Raw genomic sequence first — 27,442 nt, 5'->3', positions numbered from 1 at the left:
TTTCATGATCTGGCGGAGAAGAAGTTGTTTTAAAAATTGTTGTTTTAAATTAGAGGGCTCAGATAAGTTTTCACACGTTAGCAGAGGTGGAAAAGATACATGTTTACGCTTAGTTTTTACAAAGTTATAAAACTGCTTTGGATCCTGAGAAAATTGTATCGGGCAGCGGCGAATATAATTCCTGTAACGGTATACACGGTAAAATTTGACCTCGGCTGTCACTAAACTCTTGTGATTTCAGCTCTTCAGAAGCAAGTTGGGAGTCTACCGACTCCACCTGTTCAAGCATTGAACACGATTTTAAATACAAATTCCAAAGATTGAGTTTCAAGGGATCGGACCCATGGAAATACGAGATAAGCAGCATGGGTTTAAACCGATCCCCTGCAGCCTAAATAAAATACATAAGTTGTGCATAAGTAAGAAATGGTCGTAAAGCAAGTCGGCATGCAGTGCGTTGATAAGTAGATTTAAATATATTCAAGATTGTCATGTATCATTCTTATAAGAGAATTGTACAAATTAAAAACAGTTTCCAAAAGGAACTCATTGGAGTAAGACCTATTATTTGGGGCTCCTCTTACCACCACCCCCATTTCGCAGAAGTCGATCACGTCTAAAAGTGGTGTACTTACTTGGAAAAACTGCGGAGCTAAAGATTTTCTGCTTTAACCAAGTTTCTGAAAAGGCTATAATATGGGATGCAAAGTATGGGATATGGGATTCTGATGCATATCAGAATATAGTTTAGGGAGTTTGCTACGTAGCCTCCTAGTATTCTGATAGGTTGGTGACGATATTAGTTTTTTGGATTAGTGGGACTTGAAGGGTTGCCACGCAGGACATGTCGGACCATTGCTCATTTGTAATGATAAATTCGGACGGCGAGTTGTTCTCAGTGTTAGTCCTAGGGGGGCCGGATCCTAGCGGTTGCGTTAATGTCGGTTGAGGCGGATCATAACCAGCGGATTTTTTACGCTTAGGGGACTTATTTAGCAGCTGAAGGAAGCCAAACTGGGTGTCAAGCGCACAGAGCTGGTCATTGATTTTACGAAAACCAGTGATCAACTTTTTAAATTCATTCTTAGTCTGTCGCATGAACGACTTAATTTCGTCTTGGACAGCACGACAATTATCACAACAATATTGTAAATCAGACGTACGAGAAATGGCATCCGAAACTCAGGCAGTGAACCCGGCACAGTTGGCGTGTACGATGTTTTCACTTAGTTAGCAAGGGATGGTAGGCTGGGATGAGTAGAATGTCTTGTTACGAGACTTCAATAAATAAAAAATAAAGAAGAATATAAAAAAACAAGAAAGGAAAGCTAACATCGGGCGGAGCCGAAGTTTATATACCCTTGCAGTTAAAACCGGATATATATCGCAAACATCGGATATAGTTGGCCGATCCTTATAAGAATATGATAATATAACCCAATTTATTATAATACAAAACCTAAAAATGTCCCAAACTTCTATCTTCAAAAACACGAAAGTTGGATCATTTCCGATCGTTCAGTTATATGGCAGCTATAAGATATAGTCGGCCGATCCTTATGAAAATTGACGTATTGTTTCGTCGTAACTCTCTAACTCTAAAAACACCAAAGTTATACCATTTCCGATCAATCAGTTATATGGCAGCTATAGGATATAGTCGACCGATTCGTTTCTCAAGTATGTATGTAAACACCGGCCACCAGCGCACAAAAAAACACGACCGTTCGCTGAAGAGGAAGGGAGAGAAGTGATAAGTACGTGGATATAACCACGGTTTCTAATTACTCTAATTCGTTTCCACCACTCCAGAGGGTATTCGCTTACGTATACAAGTTTTCTCAACGAATTCGGCACAAAGGTGTCACGGCTAGCGATATCAATTCTGGAACACAGCTTTTATTGCGACTTGTGCAGCGTGTGAATTTTTGGACATAAAGGCGTTTCAAAATGGAAAGGAAATAGCTGTATCCTGTGCACTTGCCTCATCCTCTCCCTTATTTAATAAATTTGGTCTGTTGCGTGTAGACGGTCGTCTAAAAAATTCGTCATTGAATTTTGAAAGTCAATTACGCTGGCTATAATTGTTGATTTCCATGAGGGAAATTTACATACTGGTCCTCGCTGGTTGTTGGCAATCATTCGGTCCCAATATTGTGGGGAGAAAAACGGTGACGAAGGCACTACATAAATGCATCCGATGCTTCCGGACTAAGCCTCGGTTGCTGGAGCGCATTATGGCTGATCTCCCGGAGCAAAGAGTTAGCTACTCAATTAAAATGTTACGTTAGCTTTTTCATTTGTTTTTCCACTAAAGCCATCCACCTGGAGCTTGTAAAGGATCTGTCCACAACTTCTTTCCTGCAGGCCTTGAAGTGGTTTATATGCACCCGCCGAAGGCCTCAAAATATTTTGTCTGACAACGGAACCAACTTTGTTGGAGCCAAAAACGAGAAAAAAAAGCAGCTCCGATTGCCTTCGGTCCTCCCTTGGCCCTCAACGATGAGGTGCTAGTCAAGGACGAGAACCTACCTCCGATGAAATGGCCGTTTCCGAGAATAAAGGAGTAAATCCCTGGTCGAGATGGAGTCTTTCAAGTGGCGGTGACTAAATCCTCATCTGGAGTTACCAAACGCGCAGTGTCTAAGCTGTGTCTGTTGCCCCATAAGGATGAAGTTGGAATAGAAGCCCCAACTTGGGGGAGAATGTCGGGTCAGACAGTTAACAACTGTTAGGTTTAAATAATTAATTAATAATGAACGCATTGTTGGTCGCAAGCCGACTTCTTTTCGATCGCTCAGCTTCAACTAATTCGGCATCTCAAGCTAGCGAGCATCCGCTCAGCCTGTTTAAGATATTATAGCCCAATTTTAAAGATATTTTTGTAACGTTTAAAATTAAATACAATTTGACTTTTTATTTACCGGCATTGAAAAATATCAATGACCAAACACTGAGAACGCTACTTTTTTTTTTGTTTTTATACCATTGTCTACAGTTGGTTTAAAAAGACATTCAATATTAAAATTAATTTTAGTGATTGATAATTTTAATAGAGCTTCCAGATTATTATAATTTAGACGATTTCTATAATTATTTTAAGATTGAAAAAGAGTATTCACAAATATAAGTGCTTCTAAATATCAAATACATCATTAGAATTTTATTCCAAAGAATCTTGTATTTTTTGCACCTTCCGATTTCCAGAAATCGAGTCCTTTCAAATTACATGACTTTAATTAAAAGTCACTTTGAAGATCGCACAATTCCAATTGAAACTCAGGACTTTGATCAATTATTTTCTTTTACGATCAATTTGAATTTTCTTTACGCTATCAAAAGCAGAACCCAACCCAGACATAAGAATAAGTTTCAGTGCACGTGTTCGAGGAAAAAACAAAATACATTGCGGTCAGCAAAGCGTAACGACGAAAAGATATGTAATGAAGAAACAAGCAAAATTGTTTTTGTTTCGCATGGAAACCAAAGCCCATATGCAGCCGACTATATTCTATAGCTGCCATATAACTAAACAGTCGGAAATGGGAAAAAACTTAGGCGCAACTTTCGTGTTCTCGAAGATAGAAAGTTTTTATTTGTAGAGAGAATCTTTTCATAGAGAGAATCTTTTTTTGGTCATTTGATCCGACCTACCGAATTTCATATCGATCGGCCGACTATATTTTATAGCTGCCATATAACTTTCATGTCAAATTTGAACTCTCTAACTCTAAATACACCAAAGTTATACCATTTCCGATCAATCAGTTCTATGGCAGCTATAGGATATAGTCGACCGATCCTGGTCGTTCCGGCTTATATCCTGCGTGCAAAGAAAAGAAGGGTGTGTGCAAAGTTTCAAGTCGATAGCTTTAAAATGAGAGACTAATTTGCGTAGAAACAGACAGACAGACAGACGGACCGAAGGACAGACGGACCATATCAACTCAGGAGGTGATCCTGATCAAGAATATATATATACTTTATAGGGTCGGAGATGTCTCCTTCCCTGCGTTGCACACTTTTGGACAAAATTAAAATACCCTCTGCAAGGGTATAAAAAGAAATAGGATGCAACAGTAACCACCAAGAATAATTTTCAGAAAAGATTGGCTACCCCGAGTCTTTTACGATACCTTTTACTGGGCAATTTTAATATTAAATACGATTAAAAAAATTAAATTTTTATTCATTTTTTATTAGAGGGTATTATAATTTTGAAGTTTTGCCCCACTGCACTATGGGCCGAAACGCCGTTTTTTTGGCAGAGACTCCTGTTTTAGAGATATTTTTGTCGAATTTCGAATTTTTTTGTTTTGGAAATTTGACCACGCCTATGGCCGCCGCCTACATAAAGAGTTGGCCATACTGTCATTTTTGCTTAATTTTTACATAAACCTAAGTTTTTCATAAAAAGAACTACAACTTTTACTAAATATGTTTTACTAACTCATAAACACCTGCAACATGTATTGTTTTTTCGAAAAGGGGCAAAAACGGGCAAAGAAGACGAATGAAATTTAAATTCCTATATATTTATAAGTAACTTCACCTGGTTAGTTGCTTGCGCCGATATGCGCTGAAAAAGTAACACTCCACAAAACACAACTGTTTTTGTTAGACACTTACAAAACGTTTGACGTGTTATACGTGTTATATAATGATAACACGAAATAGTTTTATTATTGATTTTTTTATACCTTGATCTTTGTTTTCCAAATATTTTTTCGGGTCTGGATCATGTTTACCATATGTTTTTGGGGTTGCTCGGAAAATAAAAATTGTATCAAGTTTTTGAGGTTATGTCGTAACCCTGACATTCTGGAGTTTTTTAGACCTCGGATTCGGATTCAGCGACTCTAAAAACATATAATAAACATGGTCTGACCCACGGACTCCAATATAATTTTGTATGAGGTTTCTTGAGGTTATGTCAGAACCCTGACGTGCTGGGGTTTTTTGGACCTCGGATTCGGATTCAGCGACCCCAAAAACAAATAGTAAACATGGTCTGACCTCCAGACCCGAAAAAATATTTTTTTTGTGTGGCTGTGTAATCTTTAAGGCCCAATAAGAAGCTGATTTTACTCCAATAAGTTCTGTTTTGAAACCGTTCTTTTTTCATACAATTCTCCTTAAAGTAAAATACATGAAAATCTTAAATCTATTAAAATTTTTTTATCAACGCACTGCACGCTGAAATACTCTGTGAACCTTTCTTTAGTGCGATGAGCGCACCACTTTAGTATTTTTTTTTAGGCTGCAGGGGATCGGTTATAAACCATGCTTTGTAGCTCGTATTTCCATGGGGGGATCCCTTAAAATTCTTTCTTTAGAATTCTTATCTAAAATCGTTTTCAATGCTTGAACACCGAGATTATCTACTTAACTCATGGCGAGCGTATCCTTATTCCTAGTAACAAACGAGGTAACTCTTGGCGTACGGCATTCCTTAGGAATTGGGTTGGCTGGAACGGCTGGAATCTGCCCCGACCTGATAACTAAATTCCAATACACACTTCCCGGGATGCTTTCCAGAAACAGGCGCTATCCCTGAAAGCTAAGCTTTGACCACAAAACTCTGTTTTAGGCTGTTCATAGCTTTAAGCTCCTTAAGTCAGCTGTATGAAGTAAGAAAGTAAGACAAATCGTGCCGTAGTGTGCATCAGTAAAGCTCATATTCAGCCTACCCGATCCAAGACTGGTATAAACCAGGTGGATCGAATACGTCCCACCTCCTATCATGTTTCTATCGAAGTCTTTGTAGTGCTATTTCAGTGAATGAATGAATGAACCATTTTTTTCGCGGTACGCTGTTTATTGTGGCAATTTTGACAAATTCCATGTGAACTTAGTATGGGGCCGCCCATATATTGCGTGACGCGAGTTTCAGACTTTTTTGACCCCCTCCCCCCCCTGCGTGACAAACCATGACGCGAGGTTAGACCTCCGTGACCACAAACCGTGACGTTAACACGAACCCCCCCCCCCCCCCCCCCCCCCAGGCGCGTCACGCAATATATGGACGGCCCCTATGTCCAACATTAGCAAGGGCTAGCGCTTTTACAGAAAAAATTTTGACATTAGACACTGTGGAGTAATAATAATTTTCATTATCTTTTTTTTTTTTTTTTTTTTTTTTTAAGTTTAGTTTGTTTTTATTGGATCACTCTTTATGAGTCTAACAATAAGGTTGCAAATCTTAAAATAATACAATATCTAACAGTTTGTTTTGAACTGAATAGAGACTACGTGGTCCTAATAATTAGCGCTGGATTGGTAGGTCGTTGCGGCGAAGACGAGAACTGCTGGAAACTCGCGTGAGGGCTCTCGCGAGATGATTTGGATGTACTGATAGCCTGTTGTAGTACTTTGTTTTGATTTGTGCTATCTCTTCTCTGACGAGTGGTATGTGAAGGTCCCTGTGAATGTTTTTATTCCGAACGTACCACGGGGCCCCGGTGATGGTTCTGAGAATTTTTGATTGAGTTCGTTGCATTATATCCACACTGCTGTTACTGACATTCCCCCACAACTGGGAGCCGTACATCCAGATTGGTTTCAAGACGGTGTTATATAGGAGTACCTTGTAGTCCAAGCTAAGGGGCGAGCGGCTATTGATAAGCCAGTGGAGGCTGTTGGCTTTGAGCTTTAAATGCGTTCTTTTGGCTTATCTTAACTCTCATTTTTTCGTCGTTGTTAACATTGACATAACCTGTGAAGTACTGCGTTTCTAGCTTTATACAAGCTCAAGCTTGCAGCTATCAACAATGAATCTGGGAAATCTTCAATAAGATCTAACAATTTTTGGCTTATATATATATTATAAATATATTTTTTTTGACTCCCAACCATATTGAAAGATGATTTTGCGATCAGTACTAACGGCGTATCTAGCCATTCCTGGTTTTTGTTTTCGAATAAAGCCTTATTTTTTCCACAGTCTTTTACCTTTTCTATAAGCCTACTAGTAAAATTCCGCAGCTTTTTGCCAATCTCGCAATGCTCTTTCACAGTATCAGAGTTTTTTTAAAGGTCATTGCGAAATAAAATTGTGTGTTTGTCAGTTCACATCTGATGATCAGCTGAACGTAGATCTTCTAAAAAGCTTCGATAAATCTAATCAAACACAGGACGACAGCAAAAAATCTCCACACATAAGTTAACCTGCTCCATAACCTTTACGCTCCTCTGAATTAAAGTCCACAACAATCATAGTTTCCATGACTCACAGTTTCCTCGGTACAACTAAGAGTAGAAATTGTTCAAATTGGTCCATATATTGAACTATGTAGGCCGTGTAATTGCGACGAAAATCTTTCTTTCAGGACACATAATTTTGAAATATATGTATACCACAGCAAATAAACAAGAAAATACGGCTATAGTCGAGTTTCCCAATTATATATGTAGTACCCGGTACTCATCTATTCCACTAGAGGTGGGCGCGGTTTAGGTCATACGATTAAGTCATATTTTTATCAAAAAAAATTTTTTTTTCTAAACTTGTGCTTTTTATCTAAGTGCGTGTTTTATTCAAAACATGGCGCGATGTTGAAAAAAGCCTTTCGCTCGTAGACAAACTGGCTGGAATAGACAGAATGGTTCGAGCTAATTTGGGAAGGTGTTTTAAATCCCTTGCATTTTTCTAAAATTCAAAAACATGTGTGCTACTGGAGGCATGAGCTACTGGATAGGCCAAATATTTGTCAGGCTGTATATCCACAGCTTTTTTTTTCAAATTGTCGTTTTTTTACATAATTTAAGTCTAAAAACACATTTTCTTTTTTTCCTCTAAGAGAAAATTTATCCCTCTGTAAGTGGGGTTCAAGAGAAGCCCAACCAAATGAGCGAATGCCGGAGGAAACCTGACTTCTAATGCGCTTAGGGTCATTGTTATTATTTATGATTTATTTATTATCTCATTTATTATTTAGGAATCATTTCGGGCTTTTACGAGCCCATATCGGGTTTTTACAGGCCGGGTCTTTTTGCTAAGGCCCGGGCCCGCATGAAGCCATCACGAATCTTAAAGCCCTGGCCCGCTCCTGGCATGTGTAAGCCCGCGGACTACGAAAAAAATTACGACCCGTGCCCACCTCTTTCTTCCACCTACAATTTAAGTAACCTTTAAAGCTTAAACTTTAACGGTATGGATTCTCAGCAAAACAACATCAACAAATCAACGGCTAAAGAAAAAAAAAATAAAAATTGTATAACTCCTCTAAAATGTATTCAATTTTGCTGATTTTTGATTTGAAACGATTATTAGCCATTGGAACAGTTTGGCATCAAAACACTCTATATTATAAAGTCATCTGGAGCGCTGTGAACCATGAGGGAATATAAAAATAACAAAAGGCAAACATTATTCTTAAGTTATTATTTGATCGTAAAAGAAAGTCTCTTAGTGCGTGATTATCGCTTTGTAATTGGTGCATATGTAATTTGAATATTTTCAACAATTCATTGTGCTCGTTCAATAGAGCATCTTGCTCGTTGACGATACGTCTGGAATTAAATGAATCAAGGTTATTATAATCACAACGTGCATTCACGCGTTTGGCAAGTGCGCTTCCGGAATCCTCGCCGCCCATAAAGGAGATTTGTAAGAATATATGTGGTTCGTTTGGCATTGGCAGCAGTGAGCCAATTTTCTGATAAACTTGGCCTCTGATTTTGAATGTATTTGACCATTTGCATTAGTATTTCGAACTATTTCTGTTGCTCCGAACGATGTCATTTGAAAGCATTAATTGAATGTTCGAATTTACTTCAGGAACCCGTTAGTATCTGTGGCGATAAGTAAGCCGTTCAATGGTTTAGGTGGTGTTTCAATTTCTGGTAGGTGCACTTTTCCCGAAGCGCAACACATCCCAGCTGGTTCATTTTTGAATTTCAGAGCATGAAAATGCTGACTTTCCTTGTCCATAGCACCAATTACCACTTTTGAGTGAGCATAATACTCAATATCAGGCTCATACTGGAATTATAGACATAATGATGAAGTATTTTTGCCCAGGTTTAAATTTAGTTAAAATGCTATGATAGCGTGAGTTTGTCAGTGTGATGAGGTAGTAACTCACTTTAGGAGGCACAGGATTTAGGAGGATGAAAAATAGATGTTGGCGGATTCTCAGACCTACTCAATACGCTCACAAAATTTCATGAGAATCGGTATAGCCGTTTCGGAGGAGTATGCTAACAAAAACTGTGACACAACAATTTTACATATATAGATATATGGGTGTATTTCCTCTAAAAATCTGCAAATTTGAATGAAATTTGTTTTTTATATATATTTCAGCTATAGAAATAGTTTGGCTTATCAATAAGCTTATCTGTCATTATATGTGGCACACTACCTTTATACGTCTTCTGCGAAGTCATCTTCGAGCAATAAAAGTTCGAGCCTAATTATACCAAATATTCAAAAAAGTATTTTTTTACAGAATGTGGAACTTCCAGAAACATTTTCTATGGAACTCAGAAATTTATTGGAAATGTTACTTCAAAGGGACGTACCCAAACGACTTGGATGCATGGGGAATGGGTAAGTCTTTATAGTTAAAGTTTGAAACTAAATTATTAAATTTTTTCTAGTGCTGACGAAGTCAAAATGCACAATTTTTTTTGTGGTATAGACTGGCATCAAGTATACAAACAAAAATATACTCCACCATTAGTTCCTCCAAGAGGAGAAGTAAATGCCGCAGATGCCTTTGATATCGGTTCATTTGACGAAGAGGACACTAAAGGTATAAAGTTAAACGACACCGACCAAGAGCTTTACAAGATGTTTTCTTTGACTATATCAGAAAGGTAAGCTTCACTTATTTATTAAAGAGATTCTAAGAACCTCAGTCTGTATAGTATGAAAGAAACCTATTTTTCCTGGAATTTGCAAAATTCATTCAGCCCTTGCTGCAGTTATGATATTGTAGTTCTGATATTCTGATATACCCTTCCTGCTGAAGGGGTAGTTTTTCCGCTGAAAAGAAGGGCACTATTTACCCCTGTTATGCCGACTGGTCATAAATAATCTCTAATTAAAAATGTTTTCTTATGATGTTATAACCAGGGACCGTATTCGTTATGAGTTTTATTTAAAAAATCACAAAATAATCATTATTCTCATATTCATCATTATTCTAATCATTATTCATTATTATTAATCATTATCATTAAATAATCAAATATTATTTACGGTCCCTGGTTATGATTTATTCACTATACATACAATTTGTTGGCTCCATATATATGTATATATATTCTGCATAGAAGGAGAGATAGGGTGCATGACTGTGTGGTGGACTTTTTGTTAAATGTATGGATGGTTGATATTCCACTAAGATTATCAATATTAACGATCTGCCCTTGAGCAAACGTCTCATGGCATTGTCTGTTTATCTAGATTGTGGGCGATTTAAAGTTCTCAAAGTTTTTGTAGCACCCTGTATAAATTCGATGTGATTGCCCGAGCACTGAAATAATACAAATAGTTTTTATACCCTTGTGGAGGGTACTATAATTTTGTCAAAAGTGTGCAACGCAGTGAAGGAGGCATATCCGACCCTATAAAGTACACATGTTCTTGATCAGGATCACCTCCTGAGCTGATATGAGCATGTCCGTCTGTCTGTCTCTCTGTTTTTACGCGAACTAGTCTCTCAGTTTTAAAGCTATCGACTTGAAACTTTGCACACACCCTTCTTTCCTTTGCACGCAGTATATAAGTCGGAACGGACGGGATCGGCCGACTATATCCTATAGCTGCCTATGGTATAACTTTGGTGTTTTTAGAGTTAAAGAGTTCGAATTTAATTTTTAATTTTAAAGTTAAATTTAAAGTTAAAGTTAAAGTTAAAGAGTTAAATTTTTACGAATGCTAATTTTGACAAAATAATACGACCCATTAAATTTCATAAGGATCGGCCAACTATATCTTATAGCTGCCATATAACTGAACGATCGGAAATGGTATTCGGTGAAAATACCAACAATTATATTTTTAAAGATAGAACTTAAGGTTTTTTTTAAAGATTTTGTATTGTATTAAATTGGTTATATTATTATATTCTCATAATGATTGGGCCACTAAATCTGATTTTTGCGATACATATCCGGTTTTAACTGCAAGGGTATATCAACTTCGGCTCCGCCCGAAGTTAGCTCTTCTTTCTTGTTAAATCTATTCTAGGGTGTGATCGTTTTGTTGCTAATCAATACGGCATAATCTGCAGAGTTTCATGCAACTTCACGAAAATTGTATTTTTTGGGAAATACCTTGGATGCAGACCAAATAGGGTCAAACTGCCAGTGCTAAAGATTTGCTAAAGCTTAAGAAACACAAAAACCCATTTTAAGACCTATTTATTTGATTTTGTCATTTACTGGGTTTCTGTAGCTGACTGATGACAGGATTTACTCAATTGAGTCAGAGACTTCATCACTGTGTGCTGAATCCCAAACCCAAAACCCAGAAAATGTTAAAAAAATGGGTTGTTGTCAGACACCGAATAATTTTTTTTTTTATACCCTTGCAGAGGGTATTATAATTTTGGTCAAAAGTGTGCAACGCAGTGAAGGAGACATCTCCGACCCTATAAAGTATATATATTCTTGATCAGGATCACCTCCTGAGTTGATATGAGCATGTCCGTCTGTCCGTCTGTCTGTCCGTCTGTCTGTCTGTTTCTACGCGAACTAGTCTCTCAGTTTTAAAGCTATCGTCTTGAAACTTTGCACACACCCTTCTTTCCTTTGCACGCAGTATATAAGTCGGAACGGCTATATCCTATAGCTGCCATATAACTGATTGATCGGAAATGATATAACTTCGGTGTTTTTAGAGTTAGAGAGTTCAAATTTGACATGAGAGCTATTTTTGGCAAAACATTACGTCATGTCAAATTTCATAAGGATCGGCCGACTATATCCTATAGCTGCCATATAACTGAACGATCGGAAATGGTACTTGGTAGAAATATCAACTTTCGTATTTTTGAAGATAGAAGTTTGGGACTTTTTTTAGATTTTGTTTTGTAATAAATTGGATTATATATTCCTATTCCCATAAGGATCGGCCAACTATATCCGATGTTTGCGATATATATCCGGTTTTAACTGCAAGGGTATATAAACTTCGGCTGCGCCCGAAGTTAGCTTTCCTTTCTTGTTTTTTCATCTTTTCGTTCTCTGTGTTAGCCAGAAAGAACTAAAAGAACTAATTCAAAGGACCGTTTTTTACGATCTCTGCCTATTACACAGAGTTTGAAAAAAGTGTTCTAAAAAGCTTCTATCTACACCCAAAAAAAAACTAAAGCTTCCTCATATCCGTCCGTTCAGGTAAATGGCAGCTGTAGGGTGTAGTCGGCTGATTGCAGCCGTTTTAAATATGACTATGAACCTAAATATAAACCTAAGGGGTCTGTTAGGGCAAAGATTGTAAAGTACATAGATGGGACATCAGGGCCCAAAACAGTAAACTTTTTTCGTCGAGCTTGTTGGTGAGGGGGGAACGTATTCTATATATTATATTCTTTTATAATTATTTTTTTTTTATTTTTCTTTAATTGTAATACTTTTCTTTAATTTTACAATTTAAAAATTGTTTAATTTTTCATTTGGTCCGGCTACTAAAATTTCAAGTCCGTCCGGCATTTTGTCATCCGACACGTTCGTCACTTTTTTTTACAACAATTGTAATAGAATGCAATTAAAAATAACAATAAAGTAAATATGAAAAGTAAAAAAAAAATAAAAGTAAATATAAAAATAAAACTAGGTTTTTCTCAAAATTGAAACAACCGCCCACTAATGAAATCGAACCCTGAATCCCAAGAATAAGGAGCGCGCACAATCCATCTAGGCTACCCTCGAAGGTGATCTAATGATACTTAAAATTGGTTTTAAAGTAAGCGCGGCCCGTTAAAATGCCGTAGAACCCGCGCTTATAGAAATTTTTACAGAGGGTTCCGAACTGAGACGATGTTAAGGTGATTTTACAATAACATTTTGTATCCAGCGCTGGAACCCGCCATAGTAAATTTTTCTTTGTATGAGATGTCCCATCTATGTACTTTATAATCTTTGGTTGGGGCTAACTGATCCGATCTACTAAATTGGGATAAATTAGATCGGCTGATCGGGAATAAAGTATTTTCAATGATAAACAAGAAAGAATAGATAACTTCGGGCGGAGCCGAAGTTGATATATCCTTGCAGGTAAAACCGGAAACATCGAATATAGTTGGTCTATCCTTAGTAGAATATAATATAATATAACCAATTTATTACATTAAAAATCTAAAAAAAGTCCAAAGTTTCTATCTTCAAAAATACCAAAGTTGGTATTTTTACCAAATACCGTTTCCGATCGTTCAGTTATATGGCATCTACAAGATATAGCCGATCGTTATGAAATTTGGTAGGTGGGATCAGCTGAAGAAAAATAGAATCTGTGCTAAGTTGCAACTTTTTATCTTCAAAAATACAAAAGTTTCTTCAAAACACAAAAACACATTTCCGATCTTTCAGTTATAAAGCAGCTATAGGATCTAGTCGGCCGGTATGTGGTGTTATTTTGCTAAAAAAAAAAGCACTCATGCAAAATCCGAACTCTCTAACTCAAAAAACAACAAAGATACAGCATTTCCGATACATCAGTTATATTTTTTTTGTAATAGCAGGATAACGTTTATTTAAAACTGTCCTTTAGGGACAGCCATTAAATTTTATTACATGAACTTCACTTATAGATAATTTTACATATTAATATGTGAGAACTAAATTAGAGTAGTAAGTTAGCTTAGCTTATGATTTTTAAAGATTATGGTTATGGTTAAAATATCCAGGGGAGGTCCAGCGGGTACGTCCTTTTTAGTCTTCTGGGCTGCTCGCTGTTGTCCAGCAGGGAGATGGCCAACAGATTCGGATGATTATGAAGCCTCTGGATCTCGTCCTTGGCCCAAGGAACCTCGTGGATGGTGCGATTGTCATGATAGACGTGGGCCCCAGTGGCGATTCGAAGGGCTCTATTTTCGAACGTTTGTATAGTTCAGACTTTCGTCTTGCTCGCAGTGCCCCAGAGCTGTATGCCGTACGTCCAAATTGGACGTATTATGGCCTTGTAAAGGAGTGGACGTTCTCAGCTTTGATATCTACCCATGAGCCAGTAGGAGAATCGAAGTCTTTTAACAGCCTGATTCCTCGTCTCAATCAGATCTAGGGGAGCCTCCTGTCTAGGGTGATCCCCAGGTACTTGGGATTGTCTTCCTGCGGGATAGGGGAGCCGTTGAGGTTAACTGGAGGGCAGTTGCCTGGGCGGAGAGAAAATGTGGTGGCAGTGGACTTCTCATTATTGACGGCAATTCAAGCCGTCTGAGCAAGTCAAGCTGCAATTGCATGGTTTTGGCTGCCCCCATGGCGCTATTGGCGGTGGTAAGGAAGGCGGTGTCGTCTGCATAGATTGCTGCAGGTCAGGCCTCTGGAGAACAGGGAGGTCGGCTGTGTAAGCGTTGTACATCAACTGGCCAAGAACGCTGCCGCTGGGGACACCAGCGTGAGCTTCTCATAGAGCGGAGATGGCCTCGCCGTATCTTACCGCAAATTTACGGTCTTCCAAGAACGACTTTAGGAACTGGGAGTATCGTCTGGGTAGACCAGTCTTTACTTTGTGTAGTAGACCGAGATGCCAGACTCGATGCTGATTCACGTCCAGCATGACGGCCATGCAGTGTTTCTTGGTTTCAAATGCGTCCAGGATGTACTGCACGACCCGATGGCACTGCTCTGGGGTACCGTGTCGCCGCCTGAACTGGTAGTCAGGGATCAGTCCAGCCTCGTTGAATACTGGCAGTGCCCTGCTCAAAAACACTCGTTCTAGTATTTTGGACAGCATTGGTAACTAGCTTATTGGTAGGTAGGACGAAAGGTTCGCTTCGGGTTTCCCGGGCTTAGGTATCATAGTAAACATACCTGGGAACGTTTCCATGTAGACGGAAAGTACCCTATCTCCCAACATCTATTAGAGATCCTCGTAATTATCTGAATGATTGGAGGTGATAACATTTTTAATGCAATTGCACTGATACCATCATCGCCCGGGGCCTTGTTGTTGCACATGATGGTTATGAGCTCAGCTGTTTCCTCCTCAGTCACTGGTTGTATTGGATCGGCGTCCCTGGAAGGCTCGGCTAGAAGTCGGGCAGTTTCAGCAGCATCCTCCGGTGAGCAGCGATCAAAAGGCGTGAAGACACCTTCGAGGTGTTTGGCGAAAGCGTTGGCCCTCCGATCTGCACCAGCTGCCGTCGGTTCTTTTTACAGGTAGGATCCGTTTCAGTGGCCGTCTGATAAATTTGGTGACTCGCCATAAGTTATGTTGAGGGTCGCCTGGTTCGAGTTTGACGAAACCGTCAAAGGCCTGCTTTTTTAGTCTTCCCAGCGTGTCTAACAGACACTTGGATGCTCTATTGAAGGCGGTTTCGTCCAGGGGATTCCTCGAGAGCAACCACCTTCTCCGGAGTCGTCGCTTTTCAAGTTTGAGTTCTTTGACTTCTGGGCCCCAAAAGAGGAAGTCCCTGTCAGTGGCTCTTGGGCGGTTGGAGGGCCTTGCTTCAGAAGCTGCCGCCTGGATATGGACGGTTAACTCTTCTACAGCGGTGTCTATGTCAAAATAGGAGTCAAGTGTCGGTATGGGGTCGGTTACGTTATTCAAGTATGATTAGTGCTTGTCAACGGCTGTTGTCTTGTAGATCAGCTTTTTGCGGGCTAACCTGAGCAAGGCTGGGGTAAAAGTGACACGGCGAAGGTGTTGTGGTCCGAGAAGAGGTCTTCTACTTCTCTCGTCTGAATTCCGGCAGAATCAAGTCCTCCGGAGATGGCGAAGTCTAGGACACCTCAAGTTTCGGGTCTGAATCTGCCTGTATAGGGCCGAGCCCTTTGGTTTTCTAATCCTGGAGCCCCACCAGGGGTGTTTAGCATTAAAGTTCCCTCCGATTATGAACTTGGGGCCAAGGCAATCCAATAGCAAGCCGAATTCCTGTTCGTGGATGTTGTGCCTGGGGGGGCAATATGCTGCAGCGATTGTTATGTCCCCGTTGTTAGTGGAGATTTTAATTTGGGCACATGGCACCCAGTCTTCGAATATGGCTGGAAGTGCCTCATATTTGATTCAGCTGCGAATTAGGATGGCCGCGCCCTCGCGACCTCTACCGTTCGGGTGGTTAGCGGCAATAAGGTCGTATCCTCTAACAGTGAAGTATGATCTGTTGGTAAAATGCGTTTCTGATATGAGGAGAACGTCTCCTTGGTGGGTCCTGCAATATAAATCAGTTATATGGCAGCTATATGATATAATATATCAAGTAGTATATCCTGATCAAGAATATATATACTTTATAGCAGGGATGCCCAAGCTCAGCATACGGCAGACAAAACTAAAAACTTAACTTAACTTATTTAAAAAAAAATAAATATAATAAAAATTATTATATCAATAGTTATTGTAATTGCCGTTTGCCTATGCTGGGAGTACCTCACGTATATGTCTGCATTTCCCATATGGAAGAGAAATTCTAATAACAAAGGAGCAACAAGAGCAATGAGTGTGGGCACCCCTGCTTTATAGGGTCGGAGATGTCTCCTTCACTACGTTGCAGACTTTTCATCTAAATTATAATACCTTCTGTATGGTATAAAAATGTTGGAAATTCGTTTAAAATTTTAAGTAAAAGAAATTGTTTCAAGATTGGCTGCCACTTAAAAATGAACTGCAAGGTTATATAAACTTTGGTCCTTCCAAAATTAGCATTCCTTTCTTGTTTTTTCAAACCCGTCGTTTTTAATAATATATAAAAAAAACGTTTGTTCCAGATGGCAGCAAGAAGTAGCTGAAACTGTTTTTGATACAGTCAATGCGGAGACCGACAAAATTGAACAAAAAAGAAAATCAAAGCAGAAACAACACTTTGATATGGATGAAAAGGAATCAGATTGTATATTACATGGATATATAAAAAAACTTGGTGGTTCGTTTGCTTCATTATGGCAAACTAAATATGCAAAGCTGTATCCAAACAGGTGAGATTTTCAATTTAATATAAAAAACTTAAGGGGTTACGCCACCCTGAAATTTTTTTTTTACTTAATTTAAAAGACTATATTCTTACGCGTATTTTAAGACGTCCCCCAAGACAATATCTTGATAATTATGGAAGTTATGTTTATTTGAAGTCGGCACGGCAGGAGGGCACCTAAGACACTTCTTTTTCTTCTTTTGCGTTTTTCTCGAAACCACTTTTTTCAAGACGGTGGGCATGATAACGCAAAAGCTGTTCAACCGATTGACTTGAAAATTGAAACACATCTTACATAGATTTTCAACAGAGTGACGTAGGATTTTTTCGATCCAATGGATAGAAATTTTTTTATGCAATTTTTAGTACGAAAAGTGCTCTCATTTGCGTAATTTTTTTTTTTCTTAAACGGCTACGTCACTCTGTTCCAAATTTATCACTTTTTAAAAAAAAATTTTGGTTACTTGATTAAGATGAAAATTGACAAGTGAATCATGCCCACCATCAAGGAGCACTCCGGAAAAACCGATGATCGCCGATGTTCATATCTCCGCCATTTTGCATTGAAAACAAGTTTTTTTTTAGAATTTATAAAGCTCATTAGTTGTATTGAATAGAAATAAAAGTGGAAAAATCCTATCTCAACTAGTTTAGTCACAAGAAATTCCTGAAAAACCGTCCCGTTTCCACGCGGTCAGGGTGGCGTAACCCCTTAACAGATTTATATTTCAAACTTTAAAAAGTTTAAATAATAATATGCTACATCAAAGGTGTTGAGATACCAAACGATTTTGGTAGCCGGAAATTTGAAGTTTCCAAATAAATAATCAAAACGTTCGATTAATTGCCTTTATTAAAATTATAGTCTTCGAGCGGCAGCATGGGTCGACGGCGAGGGTTGCATTATAAATAAAATAGGGACAAGAAGCTTATGTCGCATATCCAAAGTTTGTTTTACCCGACAGATAATACTGCACCGATAAGCGTGCAATTAAATTCTCTTTATTTCGATATATGTATAGATAAGATCCGAGCGGGGGACGACAATGGTCCGAACGGCGCGATAAGCTTATGAGAAGTGAGGCGCTCACCGGTACTTGAAAGCGTAGCTTTAATCCAACAATCTATTGGGCCTGGAAGGCATCAGCGTTGGCTTCATTATGATTCCAGATAAAGATGCTACAATGAGGATAGCGGTACCGCCGGGATCGGCCACAGAGCGCCTTAGCTGGGCACGTATGCGGAGGACCACAAGGTTCAAACGTAGGTGTCCAATCAAGCTAAGAGCGGGCTGGTAAATAATAAGGTGGATCGCAATCCCGATGAAGTTGCGAGATTGGTAGGCGCCAGTTGAGTAAATCCACTTTGTGGGACTTGGTGTCAAAGACCTGGTAACTCTGTGTTACTTTAACATTCTAAAACTCCTGTTGTATAATGTTTATAATTCACCATCTTCATTATACCACACACAATAACTTGTGCTATTGACCGTATGCACTTTTAAAATCCTTAAAATTAACCAATTTCCAGAATACCACTCTTTTCTGACCCTGACTTTCCAAATCATCCCACTTTCAGTTTTTAATAATTATTTTTGAGTTGTGATTGGTCTGATCTACTGTGAAATTATGAATATCGCCTTAAATACATATTATTGCAGATTAAATTTATTTTTCCGACTAGCACTTATATTTAAAAAATATTACACTTAGAAATTATATTGTTATTAAGTTCATTAGGTTAAGTTAACTTTACCTCCTTACCTTCTATAGTACACCGTTATTAATTAAATTACATTTACTAACAAACCGTAGAACGATGCCGGGTGTCGCTTTCTTAAAATAATTTATCACTGGTGGTGTAGATAGCATCTACATCTCTACTACGCTTGAAATTGACGGTTTTTAGTGGAAAATCTTTTGTCCTTTACCCAATAGGCATTATAGGTAATATATGCCCAGCATGATCCTAAAGAGGTTATCGATCGTTGAGGTTATTATCTACAGGTACAAACAAATGTACCTTAAACAAATGTACCATGTAGAGACCAAGCGAGGGCTTTGAAGAGAGAGATTTTAGTGGGAAAAGGAATCAGCAAAAACAAGATGGGCCGAGCTATGCTTGGATTTAAATTAATAAATGTATAATTGTATAATTAAGTCAAAAAATACTTTAATTTCTGTATAGAGTCGGTAAACACAGGCTTACAAAGAAATTTAGATAAAAACGCAGTGCGCACAAAAAAAACAGCGTTCTTAAACAACCTTAAGAGAAAGTGAAGTTTTTTAATTTCGTGGGTTTGTGTTTTTTCACTTTTATGAATTTTTTATACTGAAGTCTAAAAGTAATTAATTGAAACTGAAAGAATTTTTTTAAATGGGAATTTACAAATGTAATTGTAAATTCGATTTTTGCATGTAGATTAGATAATAACACTCCATCAAAGGCTGATACTTGAAACTGATGGTTGATAAATAGATAGATAATATATAGATGAAGATGGGTGTTATTCAATTACACTGGCCGAAAATTTTCATTTTTTTCCTCGACAAGGATATAATTATACCATTAGCGAGCCGATATATCGACGAAACTTCAAATTGTTCATAAAAAGTATACCCATTTTAAAATTTAAATAGTATATACTTTATACTTTTTAATTGTATTAATGCATCCCAGATATTTTGGGAGCCCTTTTTGTTTCACAGATTACCTGTTCATTTGGCTGAAATTTCTTACTCCCAAGACAATTTTTTAAGTTTGGAAATAAATAATAGTCAAATAATCGGTGCTAAATCTAGAGATTTAGCGCTCATGTAAGCGACCTTTTTTTCTTCAGCTCCGAATCAAATTGTCCCAACAGATTGGAATAGTATTCTCCCGTTATTGTTCTGCCTTTTTCCAGATAACCCACATGAATTACACCTCGAGCATCCCAGAAAACCGTTGCCATCATCATGTTGGCCCACAAACCGATCTTTGCCTTTTTCGGTGCCGTTTTTCCAGTTGAAATCCATTGCTTTGACTGTTCCTTACTCTCTGGTGTATGGTGATGAATCCAGGTTTCGTCAACAGTCGAAAAACGACGAAAAAATTCCAAACTCCTTCGCAATGTGCAAGCGGTCTATTTTCCATTGTGAGCAATCGCGGCACCCATCTTGACGAAAGCCTACTCAAGTGTAAAAATTCGTATAAAATGTTTCCAACTCGTTCCCGAGTATTGATTAGAGCATTTGCAATCTCTCGCAGCTTGATTCGGCGATCTCCAATATCATTCCATAAGCTTTATCCACAATTTCTGGTGTTGTCACCTCTCTGGGATAAAATATTAGACTCGCGAATTTAAACGCGGGCGGACAAGCATTTTTGACGATGATCGCCCGGGTGAGCAATTGCGCAACCCATCTTGACGAAAGCTGACTCATGTGTAAAAATTTATCCAACTCGTTCCCGAATAATGATTAAAGCATTTGCAATCTCTCGCAGCTTGATTCGGCGATCATCCAATATCATTCCATGAACTTTATCCACAATTTCTAGTGTTGTTACCTCTCTGGGACGACCCCGGCGATCATCGTCAAAAATGCTTGTCCGCCCGCTTTTAAATTCAGCTGTCTAATATTTTGTTGTTGAATACGATGGAGCTGAATCCCTTTAAACTTTGTCTAACTCCTTTTTAATATCGTCTTTGAATTTCTCTTTTAAAAAGAGAAATCTTATGACCATGATACAATTATACAAGGTAGTCCATTCTACTGACATATCGTTCGGGTTTGGTCACTTAATTTCAAACTGAAAGGTGATTTTGTTTTCATAACTTTAACCCATAAGTGGCCAAGCAAAAAATGACTTTTTGCTATTATTGTCGCAAGCACGTGCTTAAAAAGAATGAAGAACTTAAACAAAAGAATGGCTGTCCAAAAACAAAAACAAAGAATAATTTCAAACTCTAAACTTATTAAAATAAAATTATAAACACTACAACTCTTGTCATAACTAAGAAAAACTGTTAGCCCCATGCTCCGTGTAAGGGTTAATCAAAGTACTGTATAGCCATTTCACTCGCACTATTTAACGCTTACTATGTTAAAATAAAAATAATGCACTTAAGTCAACGAATGGACTACCTTATATAATTGTATCATGCTTATGACAGCACGATATTCGATTTTATTCATGTTGACGACAATGCTAAAGTGAATGCGCCAAAAGTCACGCCAAAATTACCAGTGTTGATACAACCGCCTAAAAATTTCACAGTAATCAGCTGATAGAAAACACTTAGCGAATAAAATATTTACTAATTAAAAAAATTTTATTTCTTTGTTAGGCCGACTTTTTATAAGTCTACCCTCGTAAAACGTTATAAAATGTTTATTCTGCAGATGAAGCTGGATGATCAACAAGATAGACCAGCTTAAGGTGCATGCAGGGACTTAATGTTATGTACAGAGAGGGCGACCCGACTAGTCATTGCGAAGCTAAAGCTCTCGATAACGAAGGGGGCGGCCCGACCTAGACATTGCGAAGCTAAAGCATTCTAAATCGCCCATTTGAATCGAGTGGCCGAGAAGGAGTCGGCTTGCGACCAACTAAGCGATTTGTTCATACAAATAACTAAAAACAATTTTGAACAAACAAACAGAAAATAATAAACAATAAATTATAAAGTAATTAAGCGGCGGCTACCCGACCCGACAGATCTCTTGATTGGCGCTTATTATGGGCCCTGGGCCCTGGCATGCTGGTGTTACAAAGCACACACCTCGGTGGTATTGTTTGCGGTGATCACCTTAGGCGTCCGTCCAAACTTCAGTCGTCGGATGTAGAGAATTACCGTCAAGCTTATCAGCTAACGAGCTGGGCCTGCTTCTCCTTAGAGAAGATATTAACAGTGTGTACATGTATCCATCGGGAGGAGGATGTCGGGTCTTGGAACCGTCTATAATTGGCATGTTGGGTAGGTGGTTCTATATGGCGCAGGTTTCGCAAGAATATTTTCCTTTTTAATGGAGCAAAAGTTCACAGACTCAAATATTTTAATAAAGTCAGTGTAAATGACATTTGTTTGTAAGCAACTCTGGAATCTATCCATTACAAAAGAAGTTAGCTCCAAAAGCTCATGAAACTAGTTTTGTCTCGTGGTCCGAATGTCGGGTCATGCTGCAGACAACTTATAGTTTTTAAATAAGGCCTAAATCTTGTATACTCGGCTTTAAATGATTTTGCATCTTAAGCTCGAGAACTTTTGCTCAGCCTTTTATCAAAGGTGGACGCACTCGTTTTTTGCGCCGCATGACCGGCTAAATAAGATTCTTTTACCGTTTTTTCCGCGAATAATTTTTGCTTTCAACCAAAAATCCTACAGGTCCTTCACAAAAATCGAATTCGTCCAATAACTACTCGTATCACTTCCCTCTCTTTCTTTCAAGCGAACGGTCGTGTTTTTTTGTGCGCACTGCGTTTTTGATAAATATTGGTAAACCGGTGTTTACATACTTTGTGAATTAATCTTGTGAATCATAACAATCTTAAAGCCTAAACCGTATCGCTTCGCGAGTGCTTTGGTATATTTGGAATCGAATTAATAATTTGTCTAAATTCTATTCCAAGCATAGCTCAGCTCTGCTTCTTCCCCGGCTTATCTATATTTTCTGCATTTCTCTTGTGCACTCTTTCAAAGCTCCCGCTTCGGCTTCTTGTTTGGCACAGTGGTTCAAGGTATTGTGTTTTTTAACTTTTTAAATATTAATTTTTGTCTTATTAAATTAAAAAAAAAAAATAATAATAATAAACAAAATGGAATTTAAACTGGTCTGTGCCATTAAGTCTTGCAACAAGACGATTTCCACATCCCAGCCTAGTATCCATTGCTGGTTATGTGAAAACGTCGTGCACGCCAAGTGTGCCGGTTTCACTGCATCAGTTTCGGATGCCATTTCCCGTAGGTCTGGGATACATTATTGTTGCGAAAATTGTCGTGCTGTGCAAGGCGAAATGAGGTCGTTCATGAGACAGACCAAAAATGGATTTAAAGAGCTGATCACTGGTTTTCGTAAAATCAATGACCAGCTCTGTGCGCTTGACACTCAATTTAGTGGCCTTCAGCTGCTAAATGAGTCCCCTAAGCGTAAGAAATCCGCTGTTTCTGATCCGCCTCAGCCAGCTCAGCCGACATTAATGCAGCCGCTCATAACTCTGGCCACCCCAAGGGCCTTAACTGAGAAAAATTCGTCAGAATTTCTCAGGGATAATGAGCAATTGTCCGATATGTCCGCCATGGCATCCCTTCAAGTGATGCCACAGGTCCTAGGGAACGAAACCCCCATTAGGGTCACCCAAAAGGGTATTCCACAGTCCGGACCACCGGCACCGACTGATGCTGCAGTTCTTGTACCTGCGACACCAAAACCCTTACAGGTGATTCCTCCATCGAAACATATATTTGTTTCTCGGCTTGCCCCTGATACTTCAGAGATTGATATCTCGGCTTATATCAAAGCCAAAACTAAAGCCGATATAAAGGTGGAGGACATACAAAAATTTAAATACAATTATACAAGGCGCACGTCTTCTTTCAAGATTCGTGTGCCCGCGCTGATGTTCAAGACGATTTGTTCTCCCAGTTTTTGGCCAGAGAATCTTTTCGTCCAAGAACATCAGCCTAGTTCCGTTAAAAAAAAAGTTAATAAACCAGTGGGAGTGAGACTTCCCAATATCGGAACCACTGACCAACCCTCCACCTCTTCTTTGGCCTCTAACCCAAAAAACTAATTTCCTCACTAACTCTTACCTATCAGAATACTAGGGGGCTACGTAGCAAACTCCCCAAGCTATATTCTGATAGTTCTTTCTTTGCATCCCATATAATAGCATTTACAGAAACTTGGTTAAATCCGGAGATCTTTAGCTCCGAAGTTTTTCCAAGTAAGTACACCACTTTTAGACGGGATCGATCTCAGCGAAGAGGAGGTGGAGTCCTCATTTCGGTAGACTCTACTTTTGCTTCTGAAGAGGTGAAATCCCAAGAGTTTGGTGACATAGAATTTATTTGCGTTAAAATCACTATGTCCGTGAAAGCTTTATACATTACATGTTCATATATACCTCCTATGTCTGAACCGCCCACATATTGGCAGCATTTGTCCGCTATTCGATACGTCTCTAATCTTATGACGGATCGTGACCAACTCGTAGCGGTGGGCGACTTTAATATCCCAGAATTAAAGTGGTCCAACGTCGATAACTCACCATCTTTGTCACTTATAACTTACCATGACTTCACCGCGGGCATGTTTGACATGTCCCTAGGTCAGGTCAATCATGTCAGAAATTCGCTAGGTCGGCTCTTAGACTTATGTTTTGTATCTGATCCAGATGGTACCGCTCTCTCCAGAGCTTTTCCCCTTTCAGCCCCAGAGGATCCATATCACCCCACGCTGGAGGTCTCAATCGAAACCACTCCTGGTATCGATCAGATGTCTCCGAGCGTGGTAAATAAGATTCGCTGTTTCCGTAAAGCTGATTTTCAAAAACTTAATAGCCTTATCGATACATTTGACTGGTCTGATATTCTGGCGTGCACTGATCTTAATGTCACTTTAGAAAAATTTTATTTTACTTTAAATACATTTTTTGACTCATGTGTGCCTTGGAAACATCCGTCCGCTTCAACAAATCCTCCTTGGTATACAAGGTTCCTCACTAACCTAAAAAATAAAAAAAATAAGCTTTTACTTAAATATAAAAAAACCTGCAGTAGTGTTGATTTCTCAAGATACCTACTAGCTCGGTCGAATTTTACCGTGCATAACGCTGAATGTTATAGGAATTATATTGACCGCTGCCGGATTCAATTTACTCAGGATCCAAAGCAGTTTTATAATTTTGTAAACACTAAGCGTAAAAACGTATCTTTTTCACCACTGCTTATGTTTGAAAATTCCTCTGCGACTTCGGATCAGGCCATTGCCGATCTATTCGCAGAATTTTTTCAAACAACTTATTCTCCTCCTAAATTGACTGATCAGCCTTATGCATATAACATTCAAGCAGCAAATCTTATTTTCTGTCCGTCTTTTTCTGAGAGCAACTTATTATCTGGTCTTTTAAGGGTAAAACCCATTTATTCGCCAGGCCCCGACGGAGTACCAGGCTGTGTGCTAAAATACTGCGCCAGGGCTCTGTGCAAACCTCTTCTAAGACTTTTCAACTTATCTTTGGAAACCTCGATTTTTCCCCTTAAGTGGAAGGAATCATTTATAATTCCCCTACATAAAAAGGGGAAAAAGTCCGAGGCTGCCAACTACAGAGGCATCTCTAAGTTGTCGGCAATTCCAAAGTTATTTGAAAAATTAATTACCCCTCATTTGCAACACCTTTGCTCTTCGATCATCACTCCTTGTCAGCATGGCTTTATTAAGCGTCGCTCCACCACCACAAACTTATTGGAGTTGACATCCTTTGTCATAGACGGCTTTTGTAAGGGATATCAAACCGATGTAATTTACACAGACTTCAGCAAAGCATTTGATTCAGTTAATCACTCACTTTTGTTGAGTAAACTGAATATGCTGGGTTTTCCTAAAGACCTCTTAACGTGGATCTCCAGCTACCTAGATGGAAGGACACAAAGAGTCTTATTTAAAAACATACAGTCCCGTCTGGTCCGTGCTACATCCGGCGTCCCTCAAGGAAGTCATCTTGGCCCGTTATTATTTACGCTTTTTATAAACGACTTGCCCCCTGCTTTAACGAACTCTCTAGTTCTTATGTATGCAGATGATGTAAAGCTTTGTCTTCAGTATAAATCCATCTCTGCCCAATGCAGTCTTCAGTCTGACCTTGATAACTTTCAAAAATGGTGTTTGGCTAATGATTTAATACTTAATGGATCAAAATGCAAGCATATGTCTTTTTATCGTTCTTGCCCTCTGCAAGCTACGTATTCCATTAATGGGATTGCCTTAGAAAAATTAACCCAGGTTAATGATCTCGGCATCCTATTAGACATAAAACTTAAATTTGCCGACCATATTTCCTTAATGGTTAATAAGGCTAAAGGAGTCCTTGGTTTTATTAAAAGGTGGTCAAAAGAATTTAATGACCCCTATATAACCAAAACTTTATTCATTTCTTTGGTCCGTCCGATACTAGAGTACGGTTCATGTGTCTGGAGTCCCCAATATGGAGTACATAAGGACCGCATAGAATCCGTACAAAAGAACTTTTTAATATTTGCACTTAGAGGTCTATACTGGGATGCAAATCTTCAGCTTCCATCCTACAGTAGCAGACTTTTACTTATTAACTTACCTAGCTTAACAAATCGTAGGACAATGATCGGTGTAGTTTTTCTGCAAAACCTTATCAACGGGGATGTAGATAGCCAGCATTTACTAACACGCTTAAATTTCAACATTCCTAATAGAAGGACTCGAAACTTTAGTCCTCTGTTCCTTAGCCGTTGTAGTTCGACATATGCACTGCATGACCCTTTTAGGGTATTATGTTCGAACTACAATGGTCTCTACTCTATTACATCTCTTTCCTGTCCCTCTAATTTAAAATATAGAATTTTAAATTTCCTTACTAACTCCTCTTAGCTTAATAATTAACAAATAACTTAATATACTCTAACAAATCGTTTCTTGAGCGCCCCTCGGTCGTCTGGGCCTCTAAGCTTTATGATGAATACAGGAATGCTAGCTGATGCTCTTATTGATGCACAAGCCATTTCCAAATTCTGAAAGACCGCGAAAAAAAAAAAAAAAAAAAAAAAAAAAAAAAATAACATTTAATATTTTCCCATTGCAATCAACAGTCGAGCAAAGCGTTAGAAAAAAGAAGTAAAACTTAAATAAACCTTAAAAAAATAGTAACGCGAAAAGACGCTTATAGGCACTCATACACAAAATTGCTTATTTGTGCTTAGTGGGAACCAAAAGTCATAGATGACTAAGTTAGTCATCTAAAGGAGCCTAAGTAGGCACTCCACATATTGAAAAAAAATCATACTTTCTTTCTACTCTCCGAATAGCACCGAAGTCGCCCTGCTCCGCAAAGTTTGGCTCTGGCCACTGCCACAATACTAAGCGTCACTAAAAAATGCTAAAAAAAATCATATAAAATCAAAAACGCACCAAATGGCATATGCAACAAACTGGTATGTATCTCGATTAGGAGAATTACCGACTCGTAACCAAAATACGACATAGAACAAAAATTACCATATTAAAAAAAAAGGGAAATTTAAGAAATTGAATTTCACGTTCCTACTGATGGTTTGTGCTTTCAAACTTTTTTGTTGTGTTTAGCTTGGTTTTATATCTTGAATTTTCTCTTTACTAACTTACTTTACTAAT

The 27,442-nt window shown here is 38.5% G+C and overlaps 1 protein-coding gene across 2 annotated transcripts in view; it reads left to right on the top strand.

The window, feature by feature from the left end:
- Positions 1 to 27,442, top strand: part of Gprk1 (G protein-coupled receptor kinase 1) — a 140,120-nt gene that overhangs the window by 84,617 nt on the left and 28,061 nt on the right. For both annotated transcript variants that reach the window (XM_043211064.2, XM_070278401.1), the window contains 3 exons: positions 9,453 to 9,553; positions 9,604 to 9,822; positions 16,876 to 17,082. In XM_043211064.2, coding sequence (XP_043066999.1) covers positions 9,453 to 9,553; positions 9,604 to 9,822; positions 16,876 to 17,082 — 527 coding nt within the window. The remainder of the gene's footprint in view (positions 1 to 9,452; positions 9,554 to 9,603; positions 9,823 to 16,875; positions 17,083 to 27,442) is intronic.

Source organism: Drosophila bipectinata, chromosome 2R (genome assembly GCF_030179905.1).
Source record: "Drosophila bipectinata strain 14024-0381.07 chromosome 2R, DbipHiC1v2, whole genome shotgun sequence".
Lineage (NCBI taxonomy): Eukaryota > Metazoa > Arthropoda > Insecta > Diptera > Drosophilidae > Drosophila > Drosophila bipectinata.
This window is presented reverse-complemented; position numbering and strand designations above follow the sequence as displayed.